Source organism: Manis pentadactyla, chromosome 3 (assembly GCF_030020395.1).
Source record: "Manis pentadactyla isolate mManPen7 chromosome 3, mManPen7.hap1, whole genome shotgun sequence".
Taxonomy (NCBI): Eukaryota; Metazoa; Chordata; class Mammalia; order Pholidota; family Manidae; genus Manis; species Manis pentadactyla.
The window spans coordinates 102,064,522-102,079,444 of record NC_080021.1 but is presented as its reverse complement, the minus strand read 5'-3'; the positions used below and the strand labels follow the sequence as shown (position 1 = coordinate 102,079,444).

Here is a 14,923-nt window from a genome sequence, read left to right as displayed (position 1 = left end):
GTTAAAAACAATTTCATGCACATTAAACCTGTGTTTACTAAATGTCATAAAAGTTGTTAAAATTTAAAATGTTGACAAAGGATGACAGCAAACAAAACCAAGATAGATAATAGTCTTCAGTCTTCAGTATAGAGTAGGAAGAGTATAAACTTTGGATCCAATTGGCTGGGTTTGAACTTCAGGTCCATGACTTACTGGCTGTGTAACCTTGGGCAAATAATGAAACTTTCTGTGTATCCCTATGTGGAAAATAAAGAAAATAACAGTACTTATCTCATAGGGTTGTTATGAGGATTCAGTGAGTTAATACATATCAATACTTACATTATAGCCTGCTAAACAGTGCTGTCAAATTATGGTAAATTTTACCACATTAAATTTAAGCAACAAAGAACTAGGCCCTTTATCAGAGGGACTGAAATTGAGTAAGAGAAATCTGAAAATCTCAAACTTTCATTTCTTTGGAAGATCTAGGAGGCCTGTTTCACACATTGTTATTTGTAGCTGTAAATAACTGCAATCACTTTCGGAGCAGCTGTTTCCTCTAATAAATAGTGGATCCCATAAGTAAATACAAGAAGCTCTCCTTTTATAGAGAAAGCTAGTAAATATCAAATGAACACACAAAAACCCAAAGTGAGAAAATTATGAATGCACTTAGAAATTTTTTTCCAAAGTTTTTTGAACTTCAGTTTTACCTGGACACATTGCAGTCAAAATCTTGACCTTCATATAGTGAGTCAAGGAAACAATTGGCACTTCCCAAGGTTGACAGAGAATGCTTGGCAATGTCAGCACTGTTCATCAATTTCATCATAGCTCGAGCGTTTCCTCTCACATCATGCTTGAAGGATCTAAAATAAAAACATAATCTTAGAAGTTCAGAAATTACTAGGTCATTTAAAATTTATTATCACTAAAATCTGCATAATTTCTATTAGGGTAAGTAATAAGTTCATGAGTCAACATTAATATCAGACTTTAGTATCTGGCTTCAAAGCCTCCAAAATTTCTGAAGAAAATTCTCTGCAATTAAAAAAAGGGTATTCCCAAGAAAAATGAAGCACCAGCCAGCATAGTTAATACTCGGAACTGCTGCATCCAGTCACCCTAATGATAGAGTGTATTTTGAAGAAAGTAGAGGAGCTGTCATCTTTTTGCAGATGAGACACACAGAGGCTGAAGGAGATTTATGCAAATGGTCAAGCCTCCTATCTCGTCCTTTACAATAGCAGCCCAGTCTGATTTAATGGTATAAAATTACCTGACCAGCATTAAAAAGAAAACAAAACTAAAAGTGCTTCTTCAAAGAAACTTGACACATGCAAAATTGCAGTAACAGTTTCTCTATCTCCACGATGAGTTAATTGTTAAAACTGCTCGCTAAGTGGTGATCAATGGCTCTGTTCCTAATTATGTTTAATAACTAAAATTGGTAGTAAAATTACCAGTGCCCTACCCTGAGGTGGAAATACCTTTATAACAAAAAGAGGTATAGGCCTTTATTAAACAAGTGAGAAATTACCACTTTTACAAAACTTTTTTACCCAGTGTAATCAAACTGATGGGAACACTGTTTCAGCATTTTTTTTTGAGAGGCAATGTCCAAATATAACCTTTATCTTTTTGACTCTTGATGTGCCAAACAGATTAAGAATTTTGAATGGATTACATCAGCAATAAAACTAAAATATTCCTCGTGGTAGCAGATTAGTAATTGAATAAACACTCCATTAAGGCATTAATTCAGTGGAATGTTACTAAACATAATCTTCATCAGATCTAACTCTTCAGTAGATAGTAAGGCCTCAGTGCCTGTACCCCACTTTATCTAGATCTAAAAGCAGCACATGAAGAATTAAGACATCAACTTGATATCCCAGTTCATACAGCTCAGCATCTGGTGGCTCCCCACCACACTAAGCAAAAAGTCTGAGCACAGTGCACCGGGCAACTTGGCCTCTGCTTCCCTGAAACTGCCCTGCATAGGACATTATAACTCTAGACACAAAAACATCCAGTGCACTGAAAGAAACACATCCTCCTTTGAAGCAGGGCAATTTAAAATAAATTAGGAAAAAAAAAAACCTGAGGAGAAACCTCAATCAAAAAATATTATCAAGTCCATTAATACTCACCTGTGAAACTCAGAAGCAAGATACTGTGCTAAGGTTTCTGTGAAATGTATACCTCCGATGTTATCATCAGTGTTTGTCGAAAGAACACGATATATTCCACTGTTAACTTCCATAACACTGATAGATAAGGATGTTCCTCCAAGTTTAAACACTAAAATATTGCTTAGAAGAAAGGTATCATGAGTCAGGTTATGAGAGAATCACAATTTTAAAGCTAGGCTGGACACTAGACGTCCCTAGTTAATCCCTTTAAATCACAAATAAGGGAACTGCAAATCTCACAGGAGTAAACTAAGTTGTCTGTGGTCATCACCTAGTGAGGAATCAAGTATAGAACCCAGATCTTCTGATTCTAAGTCAAAGTTCTTTTTTATTTAGTTGTGTTCGTAAAATTGGATTCTTCTGAGTAACGAATTCAAAATATTAACTTCTCAAAATAAGTACAGAAGAGGTTTGTGACTATAGTGAATTAGGAGAATTAAATATAGAAATTTTATTTGTCAGTACTATCCCAGTTATATTATACTGCAGTAACATGTTCTATAAAAATAAAATATGCAAAACTAGGAGCTAATATACTAGTTAATATCCTAAGTTATCAAAATTCATAATTTCTGACTTCTACATTTATCTAGTTTGCCTAAAAATAATTTCCTAGTGGTTTATACAATTAGTTTAACTGTGAGATAGGAATGAAGTGAAACAATGAGGGGAAATTATTACACATCTTAATTAATTTCCCTAAGACTGCATGTGTCAGGTCTATTAAGATGAGTTTTGACAACTAAATTAGGAGAGTGTCTTATTATTCATTATCAAGATGTCTTAAATTCCCATGCTGGATTTTCCCCCATCTCTTGTCAAGACAAATGTACAAAAAAGTACTCACTGCTTCTAAACACATTTAACACTTGTACTTGGTAGTAAAATTAACAGTGCCCTAGCTTGAGTTGGAACTTGGCTGGGCTTACGAATTTCAAATCTTCCTCCAATAAAGGGACAAAAGTGGGTGATAAGAGGTCAGGAAAGCTCAATCTTCCTTCTTGTTGTATCCTTTCTTTGCTTTCTGAGGACATCTTTCTTATCTATTTCAAAGACCCTAGGTAAGAGTCTTGATGTCTTTTCATCCATAAAGGCTTGGAACCACTGCATTATGTAACAATCCCTATTGATACAATTACTATAGTTTAAAATGTTGACTACATTAAAAAAGTTAAAGCTATCAATATGTTTCTTACCTTTTTCCAGTAGGGGAGTCTTGTCCAATTCCATAAGCAAGAAGAGCTGCAGATGGTTCATGGATTAACCGCAAAACATTAAACCCTGCAGCTCTGGCTGCTTCCCTGTGGATAATTTGCTTTCAGTGAATTTAATATCACAACATGCTCAAGTCTGTATTTTTAGATATGCTTTGCTGAAGATTTTATCCAGTAGCAAATAAGATTTCACAGGTAGAGAACGTAATGATCTTTACAATCAAGGTAATAAAATACAAAAAATGGATATAACTGTAAATTGTTTTGTTTAAAATAATGTTCAGAGTCTATTTTCTGGATAAAATAAAATGTGCTTATACTGCATAAGGAAAAGATAGTTCTCAAAAATGCCTATGCTTATAAACTTTAGAAACAAATTAAGACAAATTTATAATACATCTTAGAATTTTCCAGTTTCTTTAGTTTAGGGCCACACTTTTCAACATCCCAGAAGTTCAAGAATACCAAGTAATTCTGTGTCAGAAGCAACTTAGATGCTAGCCAAAGTCTCATATGGAATTCTATCTGCAAAGCTCATCAATTCCATCTGCATAAGGACCTGTAAAAACTAAGTGTAACTTTTTGTTTAGATGTTAAGGTCTCAGGTAAAAAAATAATCGCAAATATTTTCTAAAGTTGTGTATTTTTATATAATTCCCACATAAACCTTAATTATATGAAACTAGTGCAAAGTGATTCACAAACATCAGCTTAACTTGGTAATTAAAAACGTTTCCAATCAAAACAGCTAAGAAGGTACATCTAAGTTTATGTTCTTTTGGCATTTCATAAAAGATAGGAAATATTAATGACCCATTACTGTGCTTTTTATTGTATTTACAAATGTAAATATATACATGTGTTTACAAGTATAATTTTATTGCCTAAGGTATATTCAAATACAATTTTACCTTTTACTAGTGATATTATTGAATTTGTATTTCCTTTAAGCAAGATAAACCCCATATTATACTTACCCAAGAGCACTTTTTTGCTTTTCTCCAAAATCAAATGGAACAGTAATAACTACATCATTTGCATCTGAGCCCAAGACAGAATGTGCTGTTTCTGTATATAAAAAAATTTTTTTTAATCTGATACAAAAAAATGTCAACACTTTCTGAGGTTTATTCATTTGAGCCAAAGAGACTCTCACTATAGAGATTTTCTAATTTGCTTGATTGCCCTATCCCACTAATTTTTATCTCTTGCTCTCTTCAGTAGTGCAGAACTTTCTGTGGTATTGGTAGTTTGTGGACATGGAACAGGGTACTTTTAAAAAAGCCTGGCTCTTAAGCTTCAAAGTTTTAAATATCACCCAAATTAGACTGGTCCCACAGAGAATGAGCTTCTGAGTCAATGTGAGGACAAAACAGCATGTTAGTCCAACACTGAAATGCTGCCTTCTATCCCACAAGTTCACATAGTTCTAGAACCAGAGTGAACACTATTATTTACTTGAGACCTTCTAAATTGTTTACAGCACGCCACTCAGTTTAGAGCCTTTGTCTCAAGTGTTGTGATAAACCAGACCTACTTAGTCTACCTGAATAAATGTTGAAAGAGCACTGTCAATCTTAAACAGAGAGATATATAATCTTCATTTTACACCAAGCTTTTTTGGCCACTTCCTTTTAAAAAGTTTTGAAAATGCTAATCTGGGCCAATCCATATTTACCTTGCTTCTAGGAATACCAGAAACAAGAAACATAATTCAATTAACCAAGGTCATATGACCAATTAATGGTCTGGTCAGGTTTAGTGTTCAGGTCTCCCTATTGCTAATCTGCAATCACCCTGCTTCTCCCCAGATCAAAATACCTCCAATTATTTTTTTAAGGTCAACTTTCAAAAGATCTTTTCTTTTGTTCAATACCTTTCATTTTACTAAATATCAGTTTGGCAACATCTTCTGGGTTAACAAATTTTGTTTCTTCTCCAGTATCTATTTCGTATCGTAATTTCCCATTTTTTTCAGTGACCTATAAAGGAAATTTTAAGTGTGTTAAATAAATAATTTTAATAAAAATACAAAGTTTCAAATCAGTATAATAGGTTAAGACCTTGGCAATTAGTGTAATAGAGAAGTAGTAATAGAACCATACTCACTAAACATTTACTTTCCATGATGTATTTCTGAGCCTGTGGATCATCAGAGCTGTCCATAAAAATAAAGATAGTTAAATATTAAAATCAGTATTGTTAATGTATCAGGTTTAGAGAAGACTATATTTTTTCAATACAATAAAAAAGTATAAATAAAATTAAGTTGCTTAATATTGACCAATCTTGAAATTTACAGATGATTGGATTAAATGGATGTAGTATTTACAATGGTTACAGTAACACTATTAAAGGGTTTATCAGCACATTTCAAAGTAAACAGCTCTTATTTGTTCTGCTCTTGCTGTTATTAATAAGATGTTATACATTTGGGGGTGTTTTATCAATTATTTTGTCATATCCTTTCACATCTATGATCCTGAAGACCCAACCACTGAGATGAAAAGGACAAAAGGAGATTAGGATTGCAAAGTAAGGGCAAACCAGAATACCTACCACAACCTTTGTTGCTTGGCTTCTGATCATGAATCAACACCCAAAACCAAAAGACTGGGAAAAATTACAAATGTTATATATGAAAGGTACAGAGTAGTATCACAGATAGACCCAAAATGTCCTACAGAAAGTAGGTACTGAATAAATGTGAATAGCAATTAAAAAATTAAAAGTGTATTACATTGCTCAAAATAATGCCAGTTTATGCAGGCTACAAAATGTTTTCACAAATATTACCTCACTTGCTTTCCACACCTAAATGGGGTTAGTTTGGCAGGTATTATTTTAGAGGTTACAGGTTCAGAGAGTCAATGGGGCACAGTCAGTACTTGATCCCAAATCTTTTCAGGCTAGTGTTGTTTACACTTTACCAGACCACTTCCCAGTAAGATGGTAAATGACTGAAGAACTTCTGCTTCTTGTGCAGACAGGAATCTGATTCTTGGTTTAATTTCACCTAGGAATTAAGATGAAGTAGACTATATTCTTCTTCCAAGGGCTGTAGCTATTCTGTTCAGAGACCAGTCTTCAGTGTTTAATAAAAGAAGTGAAAATTAATAGTTGCTAATTGCTGGAGGGTTACTAAACATCTAAAAACTCTTAACTTGTTACATAAGAGGAAGACAAAAGGGGCTATGGTTTGAATTCTAATTTGGCTTAGCATTTTGCCAGGAATACTGGCAGGTTCCTATATTTCCTTCTCTATCACCTAAAAATTGACAGAGAGGAAACAGGTAAGTAACTTACCCAAAGTTACATGGCTGATTAATGGCAGAACTGACAGGAATCCAGATCTTTAATACAAAGTTTAGTACTTTCCACTAAACCCTCTTTTCCTCCCTATTTCTAAACCCAGTATTTAGACTACATCCTGGACATAAAATTTTAAGAGTAAGAAAAAAAGATGCAGTGTGTCCATAGTAATTTTTTCTATTTTTTGCACCAATGGAAATTTGGCATGACACTTAGCTGGTTGTTTTCAATTTTATTCAACCAGGGTAATTTATCCTACTATGTGTAAGTTACCTAATACCACTCAGATGAGATCCTTTGCAAGGAAAGGATATTTCATGGAATTTATAGAACTCTTAGAAATGGAAAATTATTCCTCAACTGCCATGCAAAGAGGGCCTCTATCCTTGAGGACAGTAAGCACACGTAGCTTTTAGGGCCAAATACAGGCAAGATCCTGGAGATCAGCTAGCAGATTACAGAAGCATAAAACAGAGAATAGAGGTGATGACAAATGATCACAGATATCGCCAGAAAGTAGTGGACTGACCCACAGCTACATACAAGTAACAACTTTATTTGTCCACACCAGGATTGTACGTAACAGAAAAACAAAGGGTGGTGGGAGTTTTGTATATACAGCACCTCATTTACATCATGGTCTTAGGAGGCAGAGTGTGAATCCTACCACTGTATCACAACCCCTCCTAGCAATGCCATTTTTTCTTCTTCCCCCTTTCTAGATGCTTCTTGCATAGTCAGCAGGCCCTGGGGCCTGACACAACAGCATGAATGTGCTGTGCTCCATCGTCTTCTTCCCACTATTGTCACAGAGCAGTGCCTCCCACGCCTGAACTTTCACATTCACCTGTTCACTGGCCCTCACAACATTCCTGTGAGGTAGGTAGAAGTTGTTAGTTTCCTGCTCTATAAGTGAGGAACCTGAGTCACAGAATGGTGAGATGACCTGTCTAAGGATGGACAGGCAGGAATGGTTAGGCCTAGAGCTTAGGCAGGATCATTGGGCTTGTTTTCCTTCACATAGCCTCCTCTTATTACAACGTCCCCCCTCTTAATAATATTTTGCCCGTTTTTTTGGTTTACTTCTTAAAGACCCTTCCCTTTAGTTTATCCCATTAAGGTTACTTCTTCACCCAAAGATTTTCACAATGCTACTTTCCTCTGACATTTAACTCCTCTGTTCCTTAGCACTTATCCTGGATAAATCCCTGCCTATGTACTTTGCTACCACTTATAGATTAATACAGTACAGGCCTAACGCTCCTTCAAGTACTTTCCTGTTTTCCCAGAAAGTCTACTTATGTACATTAGTGTTATCTGGTTATAACACAAATTCTTCCATATAATGGCCAAAAACAATGGAGAAAATGCATGTGATATACATATCCTACATATATATCCACATACATATATATCCATTGCAATGTCTTAATATATGATCCTTTAAAGCAAGGAATCTATGTCTGGCGTGCTTATAGAAGTACAAGGAACACTAATAAATATTAACACCATAAAATGCTTCCTTAAAATACAATTGTTACCGGTATTTCAAACATACATTAATATGCTGCTATAACTGAAAATGTTACAAGTAAAACTTCATTTTTTGTTGTTGTTATGCCACTTATATAGAATTTTTTTTAAACTGGAAGGTACTAGAAAACTCTTCTAATACATATCTCTCATTTTAGAGAGAAACTGAGGCACAAAAGGGCAGATTTGCCCAATGTAACAAACTGTGACAGTGTTAGAAACCAAGCATTCTAACTAGATTCCAGTGTATTCTACACCAGCTGTTTCCTATATCTATCACCCATTCATCAGAGCAGCTTGCTTGCTTGCTATCTGTTCCTGGTTCTAAGTATGTTCTCACTTGTTTTGACCGTTTCTTCACCTATGTGTACTCCACCATTTAGATAAGCAACCAAGCCTACAAAATATAAAACTAAACCACTCCCAATATGTCCATTTTTTTTTTTAGCCTGTAGATTGGAGGACAACTTTTTAAGTTCATATCTCCTGTTTTTATTTCCTGAAAGTACTAAGTAAACCACTAAAAGCTTTAAGTTAACTTAATGATGGCCAATAATGGCTCCCCTTCTACAGTAAATTGGAAAAAGGGCTCAACACCTTGAGATCCCTCAAAGGAAGTGTGTGTGTGTATTTTGGGGTGGGAAGAGGGCTTTTCTGTTGAGGGCTTATGCTTAGAAGGAGTTATCTAATGAAGGTAGTGTTTATCCACATCACCCTCAATTGCTCCCAAAGCTGCTCTCTTCCACCATATTGCCATTAACTAGGTGAACTTTTGTCTACACTAAATGAGAAAAAATGACTTTGGAAAGTTCCTTAGAAGACAACTTTCTAGGGCTTGCGTTCTGTAACATACTAGACAGAAAAAGACTAACAGAAAAGAATGAGATTAGCTAAAAGCATTTGGGAAATTGATATAATCCAAATTGTTTCCATAATGTTCAATGGCAACCCAAACTTAAAGATACATAGTTATGTATATAAAGGGACCCAAATAATATGGAATGCAAAGTATTTACTTACACTTAATATTTTATAGAACAGCCAATTCTATCAAAGATAATCAATATAAAGCATAACATACAATTGTGACTCCCTGTCAGTTCTGAATATATCCTTATTGTGATGAGACTAACAACCAGTAAAATGGTGGGAAAGATGGTTGGACTACTGAGTGCTTACTAATAAGTGTCACAGACACAGCAGTGAAAATATGAAATACAGGTACAAATACACGTTGTGTCTATTAGTCTAATGAGTTAAGAGGGATTTTAAAAAATGAAGATCTTTAACTTCGGGAAGCAGTCAAGTTTAACTAGTAATGATTCAAGCAATGAGGTCACAGTACACAACCATAATTCTACATCCTGTCAACTAATGCGCCTCACCCTCGCCTTACTTTGGCCAAGGTCATATACATTAATAACTTACACATATATAGTGCTTTTAAAAGTTTAAACCCTTTCACATCCATTGGCCATCTGATCCTCACAACAACCCTGTGAGGTAGGGAGGTCAGGAATTATTACCTAGCCCCCATTTTACAGATGAGGAAACTGGTATATGAGGTAAACTAAACTGCTTCACATCAGTGACAAAGCCCCAGCTAACTTGCTCTCTGGACCTGGCTCCATCGGTTTTCTAGTAGGCCACCTCTCACACATCTGAAAGGTCTTTCAATTAGCAGAGAAGTTTGGGAAAAGCAACTAGCATGTATGTTCCTACTATTCTGCACATTAATGGTTCATCCACTCTTCTTTTTCTAAGGACATGGACAAGGAAGCAGAAGGCAGGTGCTGAACTGGGCATCTAGCAGTTTAGGAAATACACCCTTGTGTAACCAGTTCCTAACTTTTGGTATTTGAGATTAGCCTCTGGAGCAATTTTTCAAGCCCTAGCTGAAAAGCACCAGTTGCCTCCTCCACTGCTGTTGCCAAGCGTCTGACTGCGACCACAGCATCCCTGCGGAGCTCGTTGGCAGCATCCTGCTGAGCACTGGTCTCTTCGCCAATGGCGATCAGCCTGTCCAATTTTTCTTCCTCACGTTTTGAAAGTTCTCGTGCCAATCTCCTGTTTTCTGCCAACTCAGCTGCAATTGTCCTGGCCACTGATCGCCTTCTTCGCCTTGCCCACCTTGGAGGGGGCTCACTGGTCAAAGGCCTATCCGCACCAGAAAGAAAAGGGACTCTGGAGGAGACTGGAGGTCGCCGTGTGCAGGCCCTCCCAGGAGTGTCCTGGCTGGAGCTGGCGCAGGGACTGGGCTCGCTGGACACACCCATTCTGGTCATGGGGCTGCTCTGACAGGGAGCAACTGCACCTCTGAAAAGGTGGTGGGAGCTGCTGTAGCTGGGGGTCCCTTGAGAGCACCCTGAAAAACAAAGCAACAATGTTGCAGAGGACATTCCTGCTAAGGGAATGCTTGCAGCCAGCAGCAGAGTTGAGAGACAAGTACAAAATGACTGTAGTTCCTGGAAAGGCCTCTATCCATAAGGGACTAGGAAGAATTCCTTTCCTTAATCTGGACTTCAGGCCTGTTGTTTCCTTACCTCCAAAACCTCCCCCTTGCCTTCCTGAACCCCTTTCCAGGTAGCTATCCAACCCATTCTATAGCCATAAATTCCTAAGTACCCCTTATAAAAAGTACCAAAACTAGTTGGGTTCTAAAGACTACTTCTGTATTCAAAGAGCTCTAACATCATACATATGTAGGGTCACTGCTTTTAAAAACCAGAGCCCTTTATCTTACCACTAGGTTTTTAAAAAAGAGGGCAGGGGGCAGAAATAGGAGCAATGCTTAAGAGAACACCATCCAAACATATACTGCTGTTTTGAACCAAGTGACGTGGGACCCCAGTAATCCTTCACATGCTTGGGAGTTACCTGCACCCGAGGATTCATCCCAGGAGTCCTCAAGGTCACTGGTTTCTTGCATCGGGTCACTGATTCTCAGTTGACAATCCTCATCTGATTCCTTAACTGCTTTCAAGATAGGCTGATGATCTGCAGCCTGAGTCCTTTTTGCTCTCAGAATGCTTGTTCCCTCTTCCCTTGGGGTGTCAGAGGCCACTAAGTTCTGATCGCAGTTCTTGGCCCAAGCAGCATCCTCCATTAAGTTGTCTGGGTCAGTCACTATCTGATTTCGGAGAAGCTGATCCAATGTATCATAAAATGGGCAGTGTGGTGGATCACCCATACTGGTGGCATGGGCAACATATGCCTTTAAATATAATGCCTTCAGAACTTTAAATTTGGAGCGGCACTGACGTTCGGTGCGGCGAAAGCCTTCCTGCTGCATTCGCTTAGACACAGCCTGATAGACATCTGCATTGTGATGCACAGTCTGGAGGCGCTGAATATACTCTGCCTCGCCTAGTATGGAGAGAAGAGTTCTTGTCTCCTGCCGGGACCACCGGATGCCTGCACTACTATTAGAACTGGCCATAGTGGACTGGGAAGGAAGGCTAGCTGAAGGAAGTTCCTCGGCAGCAAGGTGCAAATCTGATGGTGTGGGGAAGCTCTGTACTCTCAGTGTGTTTCCAGGAGCCAGCCGATTCTTCCCTCTCAAGGCTAATTGCTGAGAAGCCAGGTCCAAGGACCGCATTTCTGGCTGGAAGGCCACAGGGGAATGAGAGTTACAGGGAGGATGTAAGGAAAATTGTGGCAGCAAGTAAAGTGGCGCCACCTGTAAGTAGGTCACAAACAGACAGGATGCCAAGCCTGAGAAAGCCACACTTTGGGGGTTTGCCCAGGGTGGGTACTGGACCAGGGGCTAAAAAGGGTCTTACTGGGTTGGTACCAAAGGGACTGGCTCCTCCAAAGGGCAGAATGCTTCCAAGGCTGAGATCTGGTACGACTGTGTATCTGTAAAAATCACCATCCTCTTGCAAGTAGACAGCCCGAAAGGGAAAACACCTTGACCGTGAGGCTACTCCCTCAGAAGTGCTAAGAGGACCTTGGTGTAGCAGTATGTCTGAAGGGCACTGGTCCTTTACTAACCTTGGCCTAAGTAGCATGCTGTGGCTATGTATTACCCATCTTACTATCACTGCTGCACTCTTTTGTTAAAAATTAACTGTCAGGGCCAGAAAAGTCAGCTTAGCTTGTTCCTGCTAATACAAAGCTTTATGCATAACATGACAAAAGACAACTCCTATCTTCTTCCCAAAATAGCAGTATAAAACAACAGGGCTACCAGGGAACAGGTCTATGGAAATGCTCTGTATCTTGACTGTAGTGATGTCAGTATCCTGGTTGTGATACTGTACACAGTTTTGCAAGATGTTACCATTGGGAGGAAGTAGTAAATCCAATAAAACATTGGATCTCTCTGTATTTTTTCTTACAACAGTATGTAAATCTATAATTACCTCAAAAGAAGTTTAGTTTAAAAAAACCTTATTGTTGGCTGCTTACAGCAAATCTAGCTTCAAGACCCATCTACAATTTGAGCAGGGTTTATAATTTGAAAATTTTTCACACCAACAAATTTACTTTCAAAAGGCTCAGTACTAAGTTTTGTTGATAGGTAAATGGACATGAGAATGCATTTATCATCACAAATATTTGAATTCCCTCCAAAATGCTATCATTTTTGGCATAGTGCATAAATATCCTAAGAAAAAAATAAATACTGAGGTCAGTTTAAAGATAGGTAAGGGTTAATAAAAAACATATATAGAAGAAATAAATATTAAATCTAATCTACAATCCCCAAATCCTAAGATCAATGCAAAGAAATTTCTATTTAAATTTTCAACTGAACAAAGTAAAAAGAACCTGGGGTTAAGGTTAGAAGTCCTGAACTGCAGTCCTATCTAGTCCAGCCCCTAATTAATATGTCTTAATTTTCTCATCTACAAATGGGGAGGGATAAAACTTGCCCAACCAATCTTACAGGGACTTGAAGGGATTAAATAATAGATGTGAAAGCACTTTGAAAATTTAAAAACACTACATCAAGTACTACTACTCCAGTGAAAATGAAAACCTCTAATTATTATGGTAATCCATAATTGGAGGAGACAGAAATCTGGAGAAGCAAGCTTCTTTAATCTTTTAATTAAAGCTGACAGGTGATTAACCTGATTCTTACTTAAGACATTAATTAAGTTGTTTCTCTAATGATTAAATTGGTAAGCCAACTGGAAAAGTTAGTTCCCAAAAATGTCACAAAAGGACCAAAGAAAATCAATAGCTTCTACATAAATGACCAAATGTAATAGATTTTATAACATTCAAGTGCATAGCAAAGAAATCTTCAAATTCCCCCAAATCTTTGATGTTCTCTCAGTTAAAAATATAAAAATGTGAAAAGTTCAAACTACTACCTCTGAATGACACAAATTATCAAAACTATATAAATGTCGGCATTTAACAATACTAACAGACCTGTCAGCAAGAAACAAATGTCTGAGTGAATCCCACCCTTGAGAAAACTCAATACTAATCATCAAAGGAAAAAGCATACTGGGGTACTCTCTGAAATGACTCAGTCATAAAAAGCAATGGAAAAACAAACTGGTGTTTCTAGTTTCATTTCACATTATGCTTAGAATGTATGAACACACTTTTATTACCATATGTAAAAGTATTATTTTATTCCATACCTTCTGCCAAGAATCTGTTTTACTTTCATTACTGTATTTGAAATATTTCTTATTCTACTTTGTTTGGCTGCCAATCCAACAACCTGAAAAAGAGCAATATATATTATAATGCATGTAATTTTTATATACAAAGTGCAAAAATGAGGGGAATCATACCTCTTCATTTTCTGAGTAAGCCACAACAGCTGGAGTAACTCTGTCACCTGCATCATTAGCAACCACATCAGCCCGGCCATCCTGGAGAAAAATACATTAGCCCTTTTGAGATGAAATACAAAGTCTCAGACATATTCAGACATATGTGGGCCACTGTTACTTTGCCATATATGTAGAAAGAAAAATTGCTAAATCAGTATTTGAAACTTGTAGGTTTAATTGCATTGCTGTTATTAAAAACTAGATTTTATATAAGGCCAACACTCCGTGAAGAACTGCCTTATTTTTTCAGTTGCTCTGCACTGTCAATAATTGGACCTAATACAATAACCTTTCAATATAGACTAATAAGCAGTATATACTTATGTATACTGCTCTGCCTTCCCTTACAAATATGTCCTTTATTCCCTTTTTTACATATTAAGTAGCACTAATCTCTTTTTTTCCTTACAAATTATTTGACATTTAAACGAGAGACTAGTATCAGGGGAGTTTACTATTATTGTTCCTTCTGTCTCCCCACAACTCCTAGTCAAGCTCTCTTATTTCCAAAAAGGCTAAGAGTCAGTACAGCACGCACCATCAATTCGCTTTATATGCTTCGCGGGACCCACTGCTCTAGTTCCAGATCGCCGCCACCCGCCCTTTCCTGGCAAACGTTCGGAAACGTCCAGGTCCCAGACTTTCAAGCCCCACCTCCCAGCCTCCTGAGGCCACGTAGTCCCTGACACCCTCCCGGCCCCCGCTGCCCAGAACGTCCCTGAGACTCTCCTGCGGCCCTGACGTCCCCGAAGCCCGCGCGGCCGTGCGGCGGGCTTACCGAAGGAGCCGCGGGAGACGAGGCCATATCCGCCCAAACCTTCGCCTAGAAACTTCCTGCAGTAACTAGCGCTCCTCCGCGCGATGTTCCTAAACAAGCGACACA

General features: G+C 37.7%; 2 protein-coding genes across 2 annotated transcripts in view; both read right to left on the bottom strand.

The window, feature by feature from the left end:
* Positions 1-14,923, bottom strand: part of HSPA14 (heat shock protein family A (Hsp70) member 14) — a 39,609-nt gene that overhangs the window by 24,428 nt on the left and 258 nt on the right. Inside the window, exons 2-9 of the mRNA XM_036908051.2 lie at positions 13,999-14,079; positions 13,843-13,925; positions 5,504-5,552; positions 5,271-5,376; positions 4,372-4,462; positions 3,377-3,481; positions 2,139-2,300; positions 699-854 (exon numbers count right to left, since the gene is read on the bottom strand). Coding sequence (XP_036763946.2) covers positions 699-854; positions 2,139-2,300; positions 3,377-3,481; positions 4,372-4,462; positions 5,271-5,376; positions 5,504-5,552; positions 13,843-13,925; positions 13,999-14,079 — 833 coding nt within the window. The remainder of the gene's footprint in view (positions 1-698; positions 855-2,138; positions 2,301-3,376; positions 3,482-4,371; positions 4,463-5,270; positions 5,377-5,503; positions 5,553-13,842; positions 13,926-13,998; positions 14,080-14,923) is intronic.
* Positions 7,247-14,075, bottom strand: MSANTD7 (Myb/SANT DNA binding domain containing 7). Its single transcript, XM_036908053.2, has 4 exons — positions 13,999-14,075; positions 13,843-13,925; positions 11,117-11,843; positions 7,247-10,604 (listed from the first exon to the last, which is right to left on the bottom strand). Exons 3-4 carry the CDS (start codon positions 11,835-11,837, stop codon positions 10,084-10,086), a joined length of 1,242 nt encoding a protein of 413 aa, XP_036763948.2. The 5' UTR covers positions 11,838-11,843; positions 13,843-13,925; positions 13,999-14,075; the 3' UTR covers positions 7,247-10,083.

What these genes read in the sequence shown, in the direction of transcription:
- MSANTD7 (XM_036908053.2), bottom strand. Translation starts at nt 11,837, where the DNA reads ATGCGGTCCTTGGACCTGGCTTCTCAGCAATTAGCCTTGAGAGGGAAG. An exon ending in GGATGAATCCTCGGGTGCAG is followed by an intron (nt 10,605 to 11,116) that starts GTAACTCCCAAG and finishes TTTGTTTTTCAG; the next exon opens with GGTGCTCTCAAGGGACCCCC.